Source organism: Molothrus ater, chromosome 6 (genome assembly GCF_012460135.2).
Source record: "Molothrus ater isolate BHLD 08-10-18 breed brown headed cowbird chromosome 6, BPBGC_Mater_1.1, whole genome shotgun sequence".
In the NCBI taxonomy this organism is placed as follows: Eukaryota; Metazoa; Chordata; class Aves; order Passeriformes; family Icteridae; genus Molothrus; species Molothrus ater.
In genome coordinates, this window is record NC_050483.2 from 8,067,140 (window position 1) to 8,084,594 (window position 17,455).

At 40.8% G+C, this 17,455-nt stretch overlaps 1 protein-coding gene across 3 annotated transcripts in view; it reads right to left on the reverse strand.

The window, feature by feature from the left end:
* Positions 1-17,455, reverse strand: part of SHANK2 (SH3 and multiple ankyrin repeat domains 2) — a 250,055-nt gene that overhangs the window by 159,656 nt on the left and 72,944 nt on the right. For all 3 annotated transcript variants that reach the window (XM_054515204.1, XM_054515206.1, XM_054515205.1), the window contains 2 exons: positions 15,742-15,911; positions 4,653-4,766 (listed from right to left, as the gene is read on the reverse strand). In XM_054515204.1, coding sequence (XP_054371179.1) covers positions 4,653-4,766; positions 15,742-15,911 — 284 coding nt within the window. The remainder of the gene's footprint in view (positions 1-4,652; positions 4,767-15,741; positions 15,912-17,455) is intronic.

Sequence of the window (17,455 nt, forward strand, 5' to 3'; positions counted from 1 at the left end):
CAGTTACATAGGTAAAAAAGACATTGCAAGAGATCTCTGCAATTCCTGCATAATCTGTCTCTGTTTTCAAGCTGTTGGAAACTCAGGAATAAGGGATACCAAACAAAAGCACAGGCACTGTGCTCAGGAAGGGACTGGAGGTGGTACTCAGCCTGGGTGAGTCTCAGTGATCACTGAGGTCACAGAATCACACAGGATCACAGAATGACTGGGTTGGAAGAGACCTTCAAGATCATCGAGTCCAACCCACGTCCTGACACCTCAACTGAACCATGGCACCAAGTGCCACATCCAGCCTTCTCCTAAACGCATCCAGGGACGGTGCCTCCACCACCTCCTGGGGCAGGCCATTCCAGCACTTTATCGCTCTTTCCATAAAAAACTTTTTCCTAATATCCAACCCTTGGTGCAGCTTGAGACTGTGTCCTCTGGTTCTGTCAGTGCTACTTGGAGAAAGAGACCAACCCCACCTGACCACAGCCACCTTTCAGGGAGTTGTAGGGAGTGATAAGGTCAGCCCTGAGTCTCCTTTTCTCCAGGCTGAGCACCCCCAGCTCCCTCAGTGGTTCCTCACAGGGTTTGTGTTCCCAGCCCCTCTCCAGCCTCGTTGCCTCCTCTGGACGCGCTCCAGCGTCTCAAGGTCTTCCCAAACTGAGGGGCCAGAGCTGGACACAGCACTCGAGGTGTGCCCTCACCAGTGCTGAGCACAGGGGAAAGTGCTGAGCACAACCTCCCTGCTCCTGCTGGCCACACTGTTCCTGAGACAGGCCTTTCCTGACACAAATATCCCATGCCTCTGTGCCACCTTGGAGAGGAAAAGGCACCGTGGAGCCTGGCAGAGCCTGCTGTGACACTAGAGGTCAGCATGGGCACAGCTCCACGGGCAGAGAAGGGCCAGGAATGTGCCCTGCCAGTGCTGCCCCCGGGACTGGCACAGATTTGATCCTTGCCTGGAAAAAGGAGAACTGCTCATGGTCACTGCAGCCACGTGCCTGCATCAGACCTAATCTGAAATAAACACCCAGCACTCCTACAGCTACTAATAAGGTGGATCCCAAGGGCACAGGATAGAAAAAGGCACGAAGGAGGCTATGGAATGAAAACTCACCCTTTGAAAATTTTAAAAATGAGGCTGGAACTTAAGGAAAGGTGCACTGAGGAGGTCAAGAGTTGAAAGACAGCAAGAATCTCTCAGACACGCTGAGTCTGCCTTTATATCAGTATTATTGGTAAAATCTAGGAGTTCTCCGGGCACTTTAGGGAGGGAGGAACAATAAATGATAAAGTTGGAATGTAGCTAAAGATAACTTCAGCCTGAAAATGAATACTTCACCTCAGTTGTGGCCAATCAGATAGCCCTGAATTCTGAAAGATATGGAGCATAAAATCACAAGTGTAACAGAAAGCATTTATGTAGTAAGTCTCTCAAGTTCATGTAATACCTTATGATGGAAGAAAAGCAAACAGAAACATCTAAATTAAAGTAGGAGAAACATTTTTTCAACTTACCCAGAACATTTTAGAAAAAAAAAAAACAACAAAAGAATTTTAACATATTTTGGAATAGAAAGACATTTGAAAATGGAATTGGCTCATTACTGACTAACACAAGATAACTGTCAATGCAGAAAGAGTAAATACGTGACATTTGTATTCTCTGTTTGAGCAGGTAAAATGCAAGATGATGTGCCAACTTCATCTGAGGGACTATTTCTACTCTCAGAAGAATTCTGCAGAATGTTAAAAACTGGCTACAAAATGCCAAAAACTGGCAGTTTTTAAAATGAGGTAGCACAAAAGTCTTGTTTGTAAAAGACTTTCTGCAGGCAAAAGAATTTAGCAGACCACAATAATGATTTTCTTTTCTTTGTTGTTGTTTTTTTTTCCATTGGATCTCAAAATATCAAGGGAACTTTAAACTAGAAAGCAGCAGGTCCTGTGCTGGTGCCATTAAAGGGCAAATGAGATAACCTGGATAACTGGGAGCCCATCGACCTGGCATCGACCCTAGCAAAATAATGGAGCAATTCCTACAAGTCTCAATTAATGGAGGATAAAAGAAAGGAAGTAGAATTAATGCCAGTCAATATGATTTTCTTTGGAAAACAGAACCTGCCAAGCTGGCATGGTATCTTTGAAGAGAACACAGGAACCAGGTGCTGCTCTGTCCTGCCCACTTCCAGAGAACAGTTGGGATTGCAATAAAGTTCCCTAAAAATGGAACTTTCCTTAGAAGGGAGATTATACATCAGCCTGACATGAAACACCTGCCCAGCAGTTTTACTGGGCCTGGAGTGTTTAATTGGAGTTTGTTTTTTCCAAGAACTATTCCTCTTTCCTTCACTCATGGTGTGCAAATGACAAGCCTCTATTAAACACAATTGTTCAAACTTAATAGCAAAGGGAAGCTGCTGGAAGAAATGTTCCTAAATCTTGTTGAGGGGAAAGAACTGTTGCTGTGGTGCTGGTATGGAAAAAGCTGAGTCTGAGCTTCATTTCCTCCACATTTAAATGATCTACTTTCTAAATCATTATCATAAGAAGTTCTGCTGCTTTGCAAAGACCATGATGCAAATTCTTGCAAGAGGCACAAGTTTGTGATGTTTCTCAGCTGATGTTCTTTCAGCAATCCCAACAGACCTAATTTAATTTCTAATCATTTCACCATGCCTAACACATTTTTCTAAATTACTTCTTCATTTTTACTCAGAGGGAATACTGGCTGATTTTTGCTTATAAAGCTTTTCCCTTTCATTCCCATTGTTTCCTATGCAGAGGGAATGCACAGAGCAATTCTGTGATCAGCTGCTTTCACTCCATGCCATATTTCAATAATAATATGGCACATACTGTGCATTCCATATATTTCATTTCCCTCCCAGCTCCAACCTCTATCACATTACTCACAGAAGCACTGAACCTCGTTCTGGGTGCAGGACATTTTTTGAGACAGCCCAGCAAAATATAGGAGTGCACAAGTTCACTGCCAGAGAAAATGTGTCCCTTTTGTTCCTATTTAATTACATTTTCATCCTTTTAGAGTAGAAGAATGGCATATTTAAAGCCTTAAGCTATGTTAACATTATTATTCCCACTGTACCATAAGCACACAGGAAAACAATCAGAAAGAAGGCAATAGTTATAAATTACAGTAAATGTCTGGTGCTTTGCCAGACACATGGCATAAGTCTTCATAATTTCATGTCAGAAAATTTGTAACATGCTTCTGTTTATATTCTTTTCTCGCTTCCAGCCTTCATAATCCTTTTGTTCCTCTTGTGACAATTCTTTCTTAATTTTTGTGTTCCTTTGAATGACCAAAGACATTTTTGCTCAAAAATCATCGTCTATTAAGACAATCCTGTCACATACTGAATTTACCTCCTGAAGAAATTCTTGAGGAAGTCTTTAAGGATTTGTAACAGTTTTGGTTACTCTCTCTTCAAAATCACTAAAAAGATGCAAAACTTCTTTCTTATCTTTAAACTTCACTTCATGCCCTCAGAACTTTTTACAGATCTGGAGACAAATGGACAGCTCAAATTTAATGCAGGGTTACTGTTCCTACACAGGGAAAGTCCAGCCTCAATCTTCCTTTTGTTTAATACATTTCCATCTCTAAATTCTGACTTTTCTCAAGCCCTTTGAAGAGCTACAGAGCTGTTCTCCCTCTATTCTCAGAGCCTGAATCTATTCTCTCTAAATATTAGATCTGGTTTTCCCTCCTCCTCTTTTCCCCTCTCAAAAGGGAGATAGAAAAGGAAGCACAACCTCTCCACATAGGGAAAAAAAAGAGAAAAGTATACCTTGCAGTTTATAATGACATGCATAAAAGAAAAACATCTGTAAATGAATGATACAATGCATAAATTTTAGTGTATCATCTGTGCAATGCCAGAAGTTCTTAATCAATACAACAGAGATCTAAAAACACATCAATAGATGATTTCAAACTTCATACACTCCTGGAGAACATTAATTATATTCTCAGAGCTCATTTATAATGAGCTTTTAATTAGAGAGGATGTCCTCACATCTTAATTCTTAAAAGCAGAGCAATGATGAGATGGTAGGTAATTCTTAAAATAACCTGCTTTAATGTAGATTTCATTTTCTTTTATTATACCAGGACTATAAAGGCTCCTTGCTTAAAGTTACTTGTGGCAATATACGTGTGTGATAAAGGAGGATTCCATTTCCTTTGTCATCAGTAGGGATGGGTATGGGATATCCCACTAAAGGATGCCTCCTCTAGCATTCAGGGAAAGGTCAGCATGGCTGTGAGCAAGAGCTAAATGCATTGTATGACTCCCTCAGACTGGGAGATGACTGGCCAGGTTTTCTTCCCTTATTTATTTATTAGACATTCTTCCACCCTTTAGAAAATAAAAAACAACATAATCCTATACAAAATATCTGCATACAGCTCTGTGTAAAGGCTTTGGTACTTCTCAGCATAGTTCCTCATGAGAAAGTCTCTTTGCTTGGACAGTAAAATCCAGTCAATAAACCTACCTGCATTTTTTAGTTCAGCAGCTCAGCTTTATCCAATTCTCCCATTTCTAGCAGTGCACAAAGGCCCTGATGTGTCTGTTGGGCCAGACACGTGGCATCTGTCACATTAGGGTTCAACAGGGGCTTGATGTGATTACCTGGTTTGCTTTCATTCGGTTTGCACTGAACTTCTTCCACACACTCTGCAGGAAACCAGCCGATATGTCCCCGGGTGCTGCCTTCCCAGAATCCACCTTCTCCGATGCTCAGCACTAAACAGGGCAGACACAGGCAGCGTTACACTTTGCCTCCTCACACAAATACACAATTCTTGCATTACACCTTCAGTAATCCCTGGTAACTAGCAAACACTGTGCAATAACTAATGCTGGTACCCCCAAAATGGGCACAGAGTAACCTTCAAGCAGGACCCTCCCTACTCAGTCTTTGTAACCACTCCCCAATTTTTTTTTTTTTACCACAAGTTTCCCTGGCCTTCACACAACTGTTTCCATTTTCAGTGTTCTCACTGCTGGATTAATCAAGGATAAATACATGGTAATACCACTACCAAAAAAAACAGTGTCTTGTCTGCTGAAATGAAGAGCTGAACCGATTGTCAAATTGCACCCACACTGAAATGGATTTTAATAATACATATTTTGATATCTCCTGTTTTTCCTAAGGAAACATGTTATTTGATTTAGTAGGTAGCTCCAGGGATTTGCAATGCAGGTTGAGTAATATGATTTAAGGGTTTGAATACACAGCAAACACTTGAACCTCCCATAGGTGAGATCTACAATAGAGATGCCTTTTGAAACATTTCAATGATCTTTCTCTCTACAGAAGAAAACAACAATATGGAGGAGAATGATTTGTCAATAGGAGAAGAGGCTTTTATCTGGCACTTCTAAGTATCTTGATATTAACTCTGGGACTCAGAAAGGATTGTGACAAAAGCCTGCAGAGCAAGAATTGTATAAGTAAGCAACTGGAGGTGAATTATGGTGATGGAAGGACCCTAAATACTTGCTATGGTGTTTAAATTAGTATTATAGAAGTTCCTGCAAACCACTGTATGTTTACTATATATTAGAGGACTATAAATGTACTGTTAGAAAGGTGCTGTACATTAATATTGAGCCAAAGGTGATACCTCAACAAAACCAGGTTGATTGGGGATATGGATCAGACACACAGCACAGGTGCTCAGAGCTTCCCAAAATCAGCCCAGCTCCATCCACTGAGTGCCAGCTCAGCCCCAGCTGCCCTTGCTGAAAACCAAGGCTAACCAGCCCAAATCCATCTCTCTGCTGAGGGATTCCAGTACCTGGGATCCTGCCTCTGCAGGGTATTTCAGTGCACAGGGACATAAAGGAGAGCTGCTTTGATGGTCTCCAACACCAGCACTTCTGGCACTGTTAAAACCTTGCCAGACTTTAAAACCCTGGTCCCTGCCTGGCTGCAATTGAACTCAGGATCAGTGTAGCTGCTGTGACTCAGGGGCACTGAAGCTGAACTTGATTTGCACTAGTACAGAGCAGGATGAAAATTAAATTAATCAGAGCCCCAGAAAAAAGCAAAAAAGAAATAAATCTTGGTAATGTGAAAGCAGTCTAGTTTGAGACACCAGGAGCTGTAAAACTGCATTTGAAAGTAAATGTTTACCAGGGTTTTATTAATGCAATACTCAGCTATTTGTGGTATCACTTACAGAGCATGGCCATCTATTAACAGAGACATTTGACAGCAATATGTTTATAAATATGTCACTTTTAAGCCTTTTAATGTAGTATATTCCAAGAGACAGATGCCATGAACTGCACATTTCCACACCACCACAGTAAGAAGTACATACTAAGTCCCAGGAAACATCCATTAAGGAAAAGTCCTACACCTGGATGGGTCCCAAATGCGCAATTTGTCAAGCACTTTTCTGACATATATGAGAAAACCTATAACTCCTATAAACCCAGGAAGTTATGAGATACTGGGGGAGGGCACTGAGCTTAGATGACAACAAAACTCTACACTGAAAATTGAGCTGAATTAAAAAATGTTAGCGTGTCTTTTTTAAAAAAATATAAACATGGGGCAAAATTAATGAAAAAATATGCTACTGTATTCCAGGTGTTGTTAAAAATATTTAAAGCCTGTGCACATTAACTAACACACATTGTCCATCTAATAATTCAGTGTTACATAAAACATCACCCATCCAAAATAAATGGGGAATTCAGCAGCTTCCAATACATTTTTAACAATGTAACATCTTCTCACATAAGAAAGCATTTCTTAGATATGAGATAAGGAACCAGGAAAACTTAATAACCTACATGTACATATTAGAATCATTGTAGAATGCAACTCCAGCCAAAAGAAATTTCCAAATGTGAGACAGTGAGACTCCTATTGCCAGTAATTAGCTGCTTCTTTTTTTTTTTCTTTTTTTCTTTTTTTTTTTTTTTTTTTTTTTTTGGGAGGAGTTTACAGCACTGAATCTCAGTCCTGGATTTCACTCCACAAACTCATGGAGCGATTTCATGTGTTTATGGCAGTAGCAGCTGATGTAATCAACAATCAACACTTTTGGGAAATAAAATTTGCCTTGGAACACTGTCTGTGAGTGCAGGGTGAGAAGGGATTCCTACAGAGCAAAACCAGACCCACTTTAGCCCATTATTATATGAATTATTGAGAATTAGCCATCACTAATAGCCAGAGCAAAGGAAAAACACGTGTAGTCCTGCCTGAAGATATAACATCCATGGAAAAGCAGTGGAAGGGTGAAATGAGTGCTGCTGGAATGCAGGCAGCCCTCAGCATTCTGGGAAAAACCTCCTGCTGGGGGCCAGGAGAAGCAGGAAAAGCCTGCTGGAGCTGCAAGAGGCACAAAGATGACACAGGGCAAATGAGGGACAGCCCTGGCTTCAGCTGATGTGCAGAGACAGTTAAATTGCTGTGGATATGGGGGACAAGCTCATATTCCAATGCAGAAGTTGAGCCCTAGATGGTTCTGCATCCCCTAAAACCTTGAAATGATCTTCTTCCCCTTCACGTGGTGCCATTAATAAGAAATTCTGCACATGAGCCAAGGCTATAATAAAGTATAGATCTTTAAAAACTGGCAACACTTCACTCACTCCAAAGTGGGGAACTTAAAGGATAAATAGAAAAATGTAATTTATCTATTGTACCCATGAATGGTTTTTTTAGAATGAGGTCTTCGTTTCTATCTTTACTCTCCCAACAGTGTTTAAGAGATTCACTGTAACAGATAATTTGTTAGCAGCAAGAGATTTTCTAATCAATCTTTTTCCTGCTGAAGGACAAAACAATGGTAAATGAAAGGACAACTTTCCCTAAATTAATAATAAGGCTTTCTAATTTCCAGTGGTTTTCACTTTTCTTTTGGTAAAATCAAAAGGTGTGGTTGCTATGGCAAAAGCAGGTCAGATGCTCTTCACACACAACCTGAATTACAAAAAGAATCTGATGTTGTAAGAGTGAAATAAAGGTTCTTGTAACATCAGGTATCTTGAGACATCTTTTCACGACAAAAGTGTGGTTTAAAAGAGGAGTTGTGTCCAATTATATGAACAAAACTGCAAAGCAAAACTGGATAAGCACCAAACAAGTGGGTAACAGGAAACCATGGATAGGCAGGTGACAATCAGGGGCTTCTATTCTATTGTTTTTAAAGCATTATACTTAAAATCAGCAAGATTCTGCCAGAAAATTTAATATATATAATATTTTACAATATTATATATTATAAAATTATTAGACTTGAGCATAGAATGCTTTGTCTCTTGCAAATTGAAGTCTATTTGAAATGTATCTATTGCAATTGATATTAATATAGTATACTAATCTCAAACAGATTAATTACTCAATGTGCCATCAAAATCATTTTAATCAAAAGAACATAGAATTTGTATCCTCCCACATTACAGCTCCCTGCATGCCCCAACAAGAAATGAAAGTTATGGTGAATACTATTTCTAAATTCCTTGTGATATTGAAATGCCCAGGAGCAAATTCTTCCAGGCAGCCTTATTTGCAAAAATGTCAAGGAAATTTAAAGCCAAATTCAGGCCAATGTCTTTACAGCTGTTACAGCCTGTACCTAAAATGTCTTTGTAATATCTAAATCAATTTTTAGTGCTTGGATAAACTTCATTCTTCTTTATTGGGAAAATAAATAATCATATGGATTGGGAATGAGAGAGCATATTCTGGGAAAAAAGAACATTTCTGCAACAAGCAGAAAAGAAAGAAAACTCAACAGAATGAAAGTAAAGTATAAAGTTAGAAATCCATTGAAAAAGAATTAACAGCTGAACCAGCCTGTGCTTATGTAAAAACTCTGGGTTTGTGTCCCGAGGTAAAATTTGTCTCAATCTTCTTCTTTGAAATACAGGAGATTTTTAATTTCTAACTGGTAGAGGCCTAACTTTTTTCTCCCAGAAATAATTAATATTGTGATTTAGGCTTTTCCCTAGCTGAAATGTCTATTGTCTGACATAAATTTTCAGAATTATTTGTCTTTGGCAGGAGAGCTTCCAAATGACAGACAATCTATGCAGGAATACTTCTTGGAGGCTGTGGTGTCTCATCCCTGGATGTGTCTAAAGGCAGGGATTGGGACTGGATGACCCTTAAGGTCCATCCCAACCCCTAAAAGCATTCTAGGATTCCGTGATTCTTTGATGAAAACTTTACGTACAACATAAATGAAGGTCAGCACGAGTTATAACTTAATCACACTCTCTGTTAAAAACAGGGATTTTTCTGACTCTGTTCCTCTGCCCCTCCTGGTTCCTGACAGCAATCCCTCCCTCCCTCCCTCAGTGAGGGATGCTGAGCTGGATCTGGCTGTTTTGTCTCCTGGGCAGGCTGGTTCTGGCTCTCAAAGATGTCATCGAGGGAGCCTGACAGAACCTGGGGTCAGAGCAGCAGCGTGGGGAGGAGCTCAGTGCCCCTCACCCTGCTGCCAGGCACAGGGGGGTTCCAGCACCCACACAGACCTTCCTGGGCACTCCACCCAGAGCCTGGAAGGGCAGGCTCCTGTATCTGCAGTTAATGATTCTGGCTAATTGACCCGGGCAGTCACACTGGGCTGTGGCCCTACAGACATTTCTTGTGGTGGAGAAGGAAATGCAGCAGTTCCTTCCCAGCTTGAGTTATGGGAGCTGACCAAATTAGGGAGATAACACAGAGATCCTGACTTAAAACACCTCTTCACCTTTTCTCACCTCTGCTTTCCCAGGAAAGAAACAGTGCAAACAAGCACTTCAGGAGAAGAACCTCAGGGTGAGAAGATGACTGGGGCTACTAACAGAGCAACCACCCTCTACGTCAAACCTACAAATACAATAAGCTGCACGTAATCCTCTAAATCTGAGGAAATATGGCTCAGTTGAAATAGAACTGAGCTGTGCTGTTCAACATTTGGCCCTCTGTGGGAGCTTTTTCCCCTTACCATAAAGTTTCTATGAAGATCAACTTTTCCCTGTTTTTTTTCCCTGTGTCTGTGAAATAGTTTTGAGATAATGAGGGAGAGATGAAAACAGTGTGAGAAATCAATCTGCACTGATTTGGGTTTTGGTCAGAAATCACACATTGCAAAAATCCACCCTCTGATTCCCAGCTCTGTTGAGGAAGGTGCAGTCAGAGTCAGGTTTGCCCTTCTCCACAGTGATGCCCAAACTTGAAATCAGGGGAATTCAGAGAGAATTGATGGAGAAGGGGGCCCCAAGCCAAGCTAGATGCAGAGCCTGGAGTGTTGCGTTGCACCACACTGATGCACTCACAGCTCCTCTCTGACTCCTGGTGCTCCTGTCCCCTGAATATTCCAGGCCAGTTGATGACTACTCAAGAAAGGATGTGTTAAAGTAGCCAAGCACGATGACAGGGGATTTGTGGGTGCTTTTGCCTCCTGATCCCTTTCCATGGTCTCTGACAGCAAAGGGAACTCTCCCGCTGGAGCAGGAACAAGGCCGGGTCTTTGTTACATTTTGACAGCACCACTCTGTCCTGCTCTTCAGGCACAAGCAGCTTGAAGGAATGAGTTAGGATAGGGGTCTTTGTTACATTTTGACAGCACCACTCTGTCCTGCTCTTCAGGCACAAGCAGCTTGAAGGAATGAGTTAGGATAGGACCTGTGATGAGCCATAGTTAATCATGTTAGGAGCTGAAATCAAACCATTCAAGTCAGGAGACAGAAAGGAAGCGAAACAGACCAGTGAACCTGGGTAAGATTAATATTCTGTTTCACATTCATTTCATCCTTCATGTCAAAGAGCAGCTGAACAATACCTTGCAAACCTCTTAGGTTCAATTTTGCTGCCACACTTACCCACACAAGGTACAAAATGCTCTTGACGAAACAGAACAGCCTTTCTGAGGCTCTTCCCTTCCCAGTATTTTGTTTACTAATCTAACAAGTGCAAAAGCTCAGGAGACCAACTTTCCTCCTGCCCACAAGCACTGTCTGTTGGCAATATCTTTGAGCACAGCAGGGGTTTAATAATCTTTCTTTTTCAAAATGACTTACAAGTGGATTTCACAAGAAATGAAAATGTTAGCGATATATTTGGATTGCCCTGCTGGCTGAGATCACGCAGAAATAAAAGCAGAGTCACAAGGGTCAATATTTCTGCTGCACAGAGCTACTGACTTCCTGCCCAGAGCAGATGCTTGAGCTGCTGCTGCTGAGTGACTCCTGCTCCTCTGACCCCGAGGAATGGAGCTGAGAGCTGCATTTGGGTTTACCACAACCCTGCTGTGATGTCCCTGCACCAGAGGTATCTCAGAGGGCTCATGGAAATCTGTTGGAGAATATTTGAGATACTGAAATAACTCCCTGGTTTTCCATACAATGGGCACTAGAAAAAGCTGAGAGAGCTGTGGCAGGACAGCCTGGAAAGAAGAAGGATCTGGGGAGATCATAAAAAACAAAGCTGTGAGCAGGGTGAGACTTCAAATGCTCTCAAAGTATTTTAATCAGGAGGGTTTTTTCTTTCTAAATCAGTGAAGGATAGTTCATGTGCATTTTAGATATGTTTTAACATAACCCAGACTCTGAAAATAATTCTGATTTTTTTATTTTTGAAGTGACCAGAGCCTGTCTGCACCTGGAACTCAGACTTGTTATCTTCCCAAAAACCATCTCTATTGCTTTATCTTCATGGACAAGAAAACTGCTAATTTGCTCACAAAGAATCTTTTGAGCATTGCATTCTGAGTTTTGCTATCAAAGAGACCACTTAATTTCCAGTGCAAGAATTCAATTTAGTAACACAAAAGCTGATTCAAATTAATTTTGCAGATATTTTATACATGTTTGTGTGCATTTGGATTGTGGCAGATTTATTGCTATGGACTTTCAGATAAAGAAGGAAGAAAGAAAAAAAATATGCAAAAACAAAATATTAGAAGTGTTTCAGTGAGGAATCAAACTAGATCTCCTTTATTTATGTGAAAACATAAGATTAGGGCAATTCTAGTATAAATAAAGATATCAGATTTATTTTTGCAAGCAGCCATGGCTCCTCTCTCATGAGTGGCAGACACACAAATGATGTCAGTGTGTATGACTAACAACTAAAAATACAGCAAGTATTTTTGTACAGGCTACGTAATATCCTATGAATACAAGACCATTTTGTTTAGTTTACATTCCTTTGAACCTTGCCCATTCACAGATTTCTCTGAGCAGTTTCCTTGTATCACACACTGTGAACTATTGTCACTGATGCACTTCTACCAGTTTTAGAAAGAAAAAAAAAAAACAAACCCTGCTTCATCTCCATTTGATGAAAACATCTGATTTTTCATCAAGAGTTTAGGAATTCATCCCTCTCTGTGACCCTTCTAATTCTGCCAAGTTAAAAAAGAAAATCCATAAAAACATTTCCCAAGTAATCCCTTTCTCTAATATGTTGTTCTGGGTTTTTATCCCTGCAATAAATGCCTTGCTACATCTTTGCTGTGATTAGTCTCATGGGATGTACTCGTGATGAGCATCTCCCCGGGGTCAGCCTGAACACAGGGCACAATCTCTCTGCCAGCGCCAGGCCACGTTTGAATTCCCCAAAACAATCCAAAAGCCAGGACTTGGGCATCAGTGTCCTACACAGAGCAGTGCAGTCACCAAGCTGGCAGAGGAGAGGGGCCAAGACAAAGCTTTTCCATTCCTCAGTGAGGATGTTTCCAAAGTGAAGGAAAAACTGAATTCCATGGGGTTTAATATTCTCCCATTTCCTCCAAATACTGCACAGAGCAAGTTGCTAAACCCCAAACAGGCTGAGCCATGGTCTTGCTAAGTCTGTAAAATACAGAAAATACATCCAGTACCAAGAATTCACGCTCAGGAAGAGGAAAAAATGCAGGATCTCCTTATAGTCAGCAGTTCTGGCACTCCCACAGCACTGAGGACTCTGAGTTCTACTGCCTGTGCTTTTGGAGGATGGAGAGGGAGCCCATCCTGCTCACATGGAGTAATTTTTTTTTAAACATCACAGAATCCTGGAATAGTTTAGGTTGGGAGGGACCTTCAAGATCATCTTGTTCCAGCCTTTTACCAGTGAAAGGGTAACCTTCCACTATCCCAGATTGCTCCAAGCTCTGTCCAACCTGGTCTGGGACACTTCTAGGGATGAGGCAGTCACAGCTTCTCTGGGCCACCTGTGCTAGGGCTTCACTCCCTCTCAGGGAAGAATTTCTTCCTCAAATCTAGTCTAAATCTACTGTCTTTCAGTTCAAAGCCATAGCTCCTTGTCCTATCACTACACTTACTGTCTAGCAATAATTACATTTTCACTGAAACAGGGACGGGAATCCAGATTTAATTGGACCTGGGTTTTTGGCACAAAAAGTTTGAGCAGCTTCTTGGATACTGTTACACAACAGAGACCTCTTTAAAGCACCACTGTCTTTTCCCTGCACTCTTTGTTCTCTCCATGACCTTGCCGTGTTCATTCTGACATATTTTTTTGCTGCAGCTGAGGAACCATTGACATGGTAACACGAAATAGGATTTGATCTTGTTCTGGAAGTTTTCCCTTTGATTAGCTCTGGGAGCCTGTCACACACTGTTCCAGCCCTGCCATGCAAACAACCTTAAATTACATTTCACAAGGTTTCATCCTTGGGAGCAACACGGACAACCCCTGTGAACACTTGTTCTTTCCCTAAACCCTCCCCAAAAGCTGGCTGACACCTACAGAAACCTCGCCAGACTTTGCTGCAGCAAAGTTCTCTAAAATGCTTCAAAACAAATGGACCTGCAAAAACTCTGCCAGATTTCAAGTCAATGTGCAAATCAGATTCTTGAAGCTGAAAAAATAATCCCTGCAGGAATGATTTGATGTAGAATGGGCACATCCCCCTTTTAATGGCAGTAATAATTAATGTGTTACTTTCAATAAACTTATATTTTTCCCACAAAGAAAAAATCCCAGCCATAACTGCATTTTTTATTTCAGCATTTAGAGTGCCCCCTAAAATCACTGGTCTCCATTTAGGCTACACCATTTTATGAAAACATGAAAAGTAGACTAATTCCTTCCTGCAATGTTTTCCAGTGACTGTTACTGTAACTTAGAACCAAGGGCTCCTGAATTAATTTTTCAAAAACAATAAACATTTCATTGAAATTTAAATCCTTTATTCTGGGATTTTTTTTGCATATAATAGTCTCAAAACCTAAGGTAAACCACCTGCCAGATAAGGAATGCCTCTAAAATATTCAGCATTACAGGCAACCTGTTGCAGTGCTTCCTCTTTTGCCAGGAAACACAATTTCTGTCTTGTCTTTTCCCAGAACTGCCCAGAGCTGCCTTATTCTGGTGAGAAGATCTTGTGTGGTTGTTATTCCATCCTCTACATAAACAGAGTATTCCTGCATCCTTAAATCCAACAGGACAATTGAACATCTCTGTGTCCAACACCTGCCCTGGAGCAGCCACTCATTCCTTGTCCACTGGCACCTGCCCGACCTCTAAGAACACTGAGTGGAGAATGTTATTTAGTATCCCCCAAAATTTCATCCTAGTTCTTGTGCACCATGAGATCATAATCACTGCTTCCTACCTGATCAGGGAACAGCCTTGAGAACTGCAAAATTATCTTCTCAGCCCTACAGACTCTAAGTTTAACCTTCTCCCTTCGTCCTTGCATTTAAAATTAACTTTGCATGTTTTACCTTTAAGTGTAGCACCCTTCAAATTTCTGTCTTACACCTTCTGAGGGCTGGAGTTAACAGAAATTATTAAACTCAAAAATGCTTCAGAATCAGTACATCCAAAAATAAAAATGCAAAAATACCTTCTAATGGCTCCCTATTTTTTTCCAGCTACTGTTTGCAGGCTCAAGGGAGGAGGTATCTGAAGTCTTCCTTCATGAGATAAGTAGTTCCCTTTGCAAGAAAATTTGCAGCTGCTTAACACTTTTATTTAGGACACTGAATTTATTCCCTTGTGTTTGATTTCCATAATTGTTGTTTGATTTGTATGGGTCCATCCAATACAAAGTCTCTTTTATTCTGTTTTACCTGGTGGTGCAAAACCACAGCCTCACAGCTCACTCTGGGGAAGGTGAGTCCTGTACACCCTATCTCCCTTTTTTTCAGCTGTATCTGGATGTATTGACTGCCTTCAAAGCAATAACAAAGCTTGGCCTTCATTTAAACCTGGTCTTAGCATGTAATTGCAGTAGTGAACAGAAATTTCACATGCACCACCATGCTTCCTCCAAAATTATATTTACAGGAGGTTCTCCCTACCCACTTATCCTAAGTCCCATGAGGGGATATTTTCTACTTAACCAATTAAATGTTCCTGGAGGAAAGGGCAGAGCTGACCTTACCCCCATTCCCTTCCTGAGCCTTTTAGATAGCTGACAGGTTTACAACCCCTTAAAGCCCTGGAGCAGGGCCTCTGGAATGGCTCCAGCAGCAAATTCTGTGCCCTGGGTAAGAGAAAATGGTGCTATTATTGCACAGAGTTGTGAGTTGTGAGTTGAGAGAGTTTGTGGCAGCACTTTGAAGGCAGTTAAAGTGGCAGCTAAATATGCATTGGTTACAAAACAGAACCAGAAGCAAAATATCCTGCAAAGAAACAAATGCATAAAAGCACTTTCACCATACAGATTATTTCCACCCGTGTAAAAGAGAGTTTTTACATAAAATTCCCACCTAGCAGGAGAAAAGGTTTATTCCAAATGAATTAGGTGCTCACCTTTGACTCTATCTCCTTTGTGCAGGTGAATTTCCCCTTCCCCTTGAGGTTGATATGGCTTTACAACAATAAAAAGTCTCCCAGGGACAGCACTGTAGAGCTTCCTTTTGGGACCCTGATAATCCAAGGCAGACAGAGTATCTTTGTTGGCACTGGGACTGTAAACGGCACTGGAAATTGAAATGAAAAATCATTAACAGCTTATTCAAAGGGAGAACGTTAATCATTTACCATCACATTAGCAAGATTAAATTAAGCAGTGAATAGCAAAACTGCCTCCCAGTAAGACATCAAACCCTGCAGAAAAAAAAAAAGCAAACAGGAGTTTTTAAGGGTTGAAATCTTTCAGTATGAATCATGATCAATATTCACCTGACCATAATGGCCTAGAACAGAAAACACACAACATTAAAGCTTTTAGTTTTTCTGCAATTTAAACTTTTAAACTTGCACATTCCTAGGCCCTAATTAAATTCAAAATTTATATGCCCATCATACATTCCCAGCATGTCAATTTGTCAGAGGGACTTGAAAATGTCTGTATTTACAATTGGGAATGGATATCTTTGTAACACAGAGTGAACAAGTGAGATCACTGAATTATTAACTAAATGGACTGAATAATCAAGTTACTTCATCACTCCAAGGCCCAAGGTTAAATTTAGATCTGCACAAAGCCTGGTACTTGTGGTTAACATTTTCCAAATTATCATTTCTTCTGGATGGCAATCACCAGCTCATTCAGTGACTCCAGAATGTGCCCAGGAGAGCCGCAGGTCACCACCAACTCACAGTCATGGTGTATAAAAAAGGAATTGTTGAAAGGTGGTGAACAATGCATAAGATCACTCTTAAACCTGTGGGAAAATGAGTGAACTGCCAAAAAGATAAGAAAAGAGAAAGAGGCAAATACTAAAGAGGGTGGGAAACCTATAGGATAGATCATAACAAACTAGCAATACACTAGCAGTCAACTTCAAAAAAACCCCAAAGCATAAAAACTTGCAGTCTTAACCAAAGTCTAGAAAAGGAAAATATTCATGAGAAGGAGTAATATTAATAGAGTTTGATAGGGAAAAGTTAGGCTACCAAAGGAAGAAGGGTGATTTAGTGGTGGTTTGGCATTATAACACTCTGCTTGCCTTCATGTAAGAAAGTATCTCAAACTGCTTTAAGCAAAATGAAATACAAGGGCTGGGGTCTGCTGAGTTTTCACCTTTTTTTTTTTTTTCAACCAGTCTCCTACCAAAATGGGAGCCAGTAAGTCAATAGGTACAGAAGTCTGATAAAAACCCACACCTATTGGATCTTTCCTATCAGGAACACTCCTGTTTTCCTGCAGTAACCTCTTCGCCGTTTGGAATTGCATGCCCCTTTCACCTTGTTTTGTTCTATTACTGGGAAGGGATGCTGCTAATGGTAAGCCCCACTCAGGAGTTTAAAAGGGAGCTCTGCTTGCATGTCTGTGATGGAGTTTGCACCAGAAACCTCAGCCAACTCTCACAGTTGTTTAAAGAAAGCCTGGAAAAGATGACATTCAGATTTCAGTTCTTTTGCTCCATTCCTTTTTCCTTATAAGTGGAGGAACAGTCATCACCATAAAAAAAAAAATCTAGATCTATAAACTATAGCTACACATCTGATTTCCACTTGTATCAAGCTGTGTTTCTGCCTAGTCTGGTGGCAGCTATTCCCAGTGTTATCTCCCAGCATC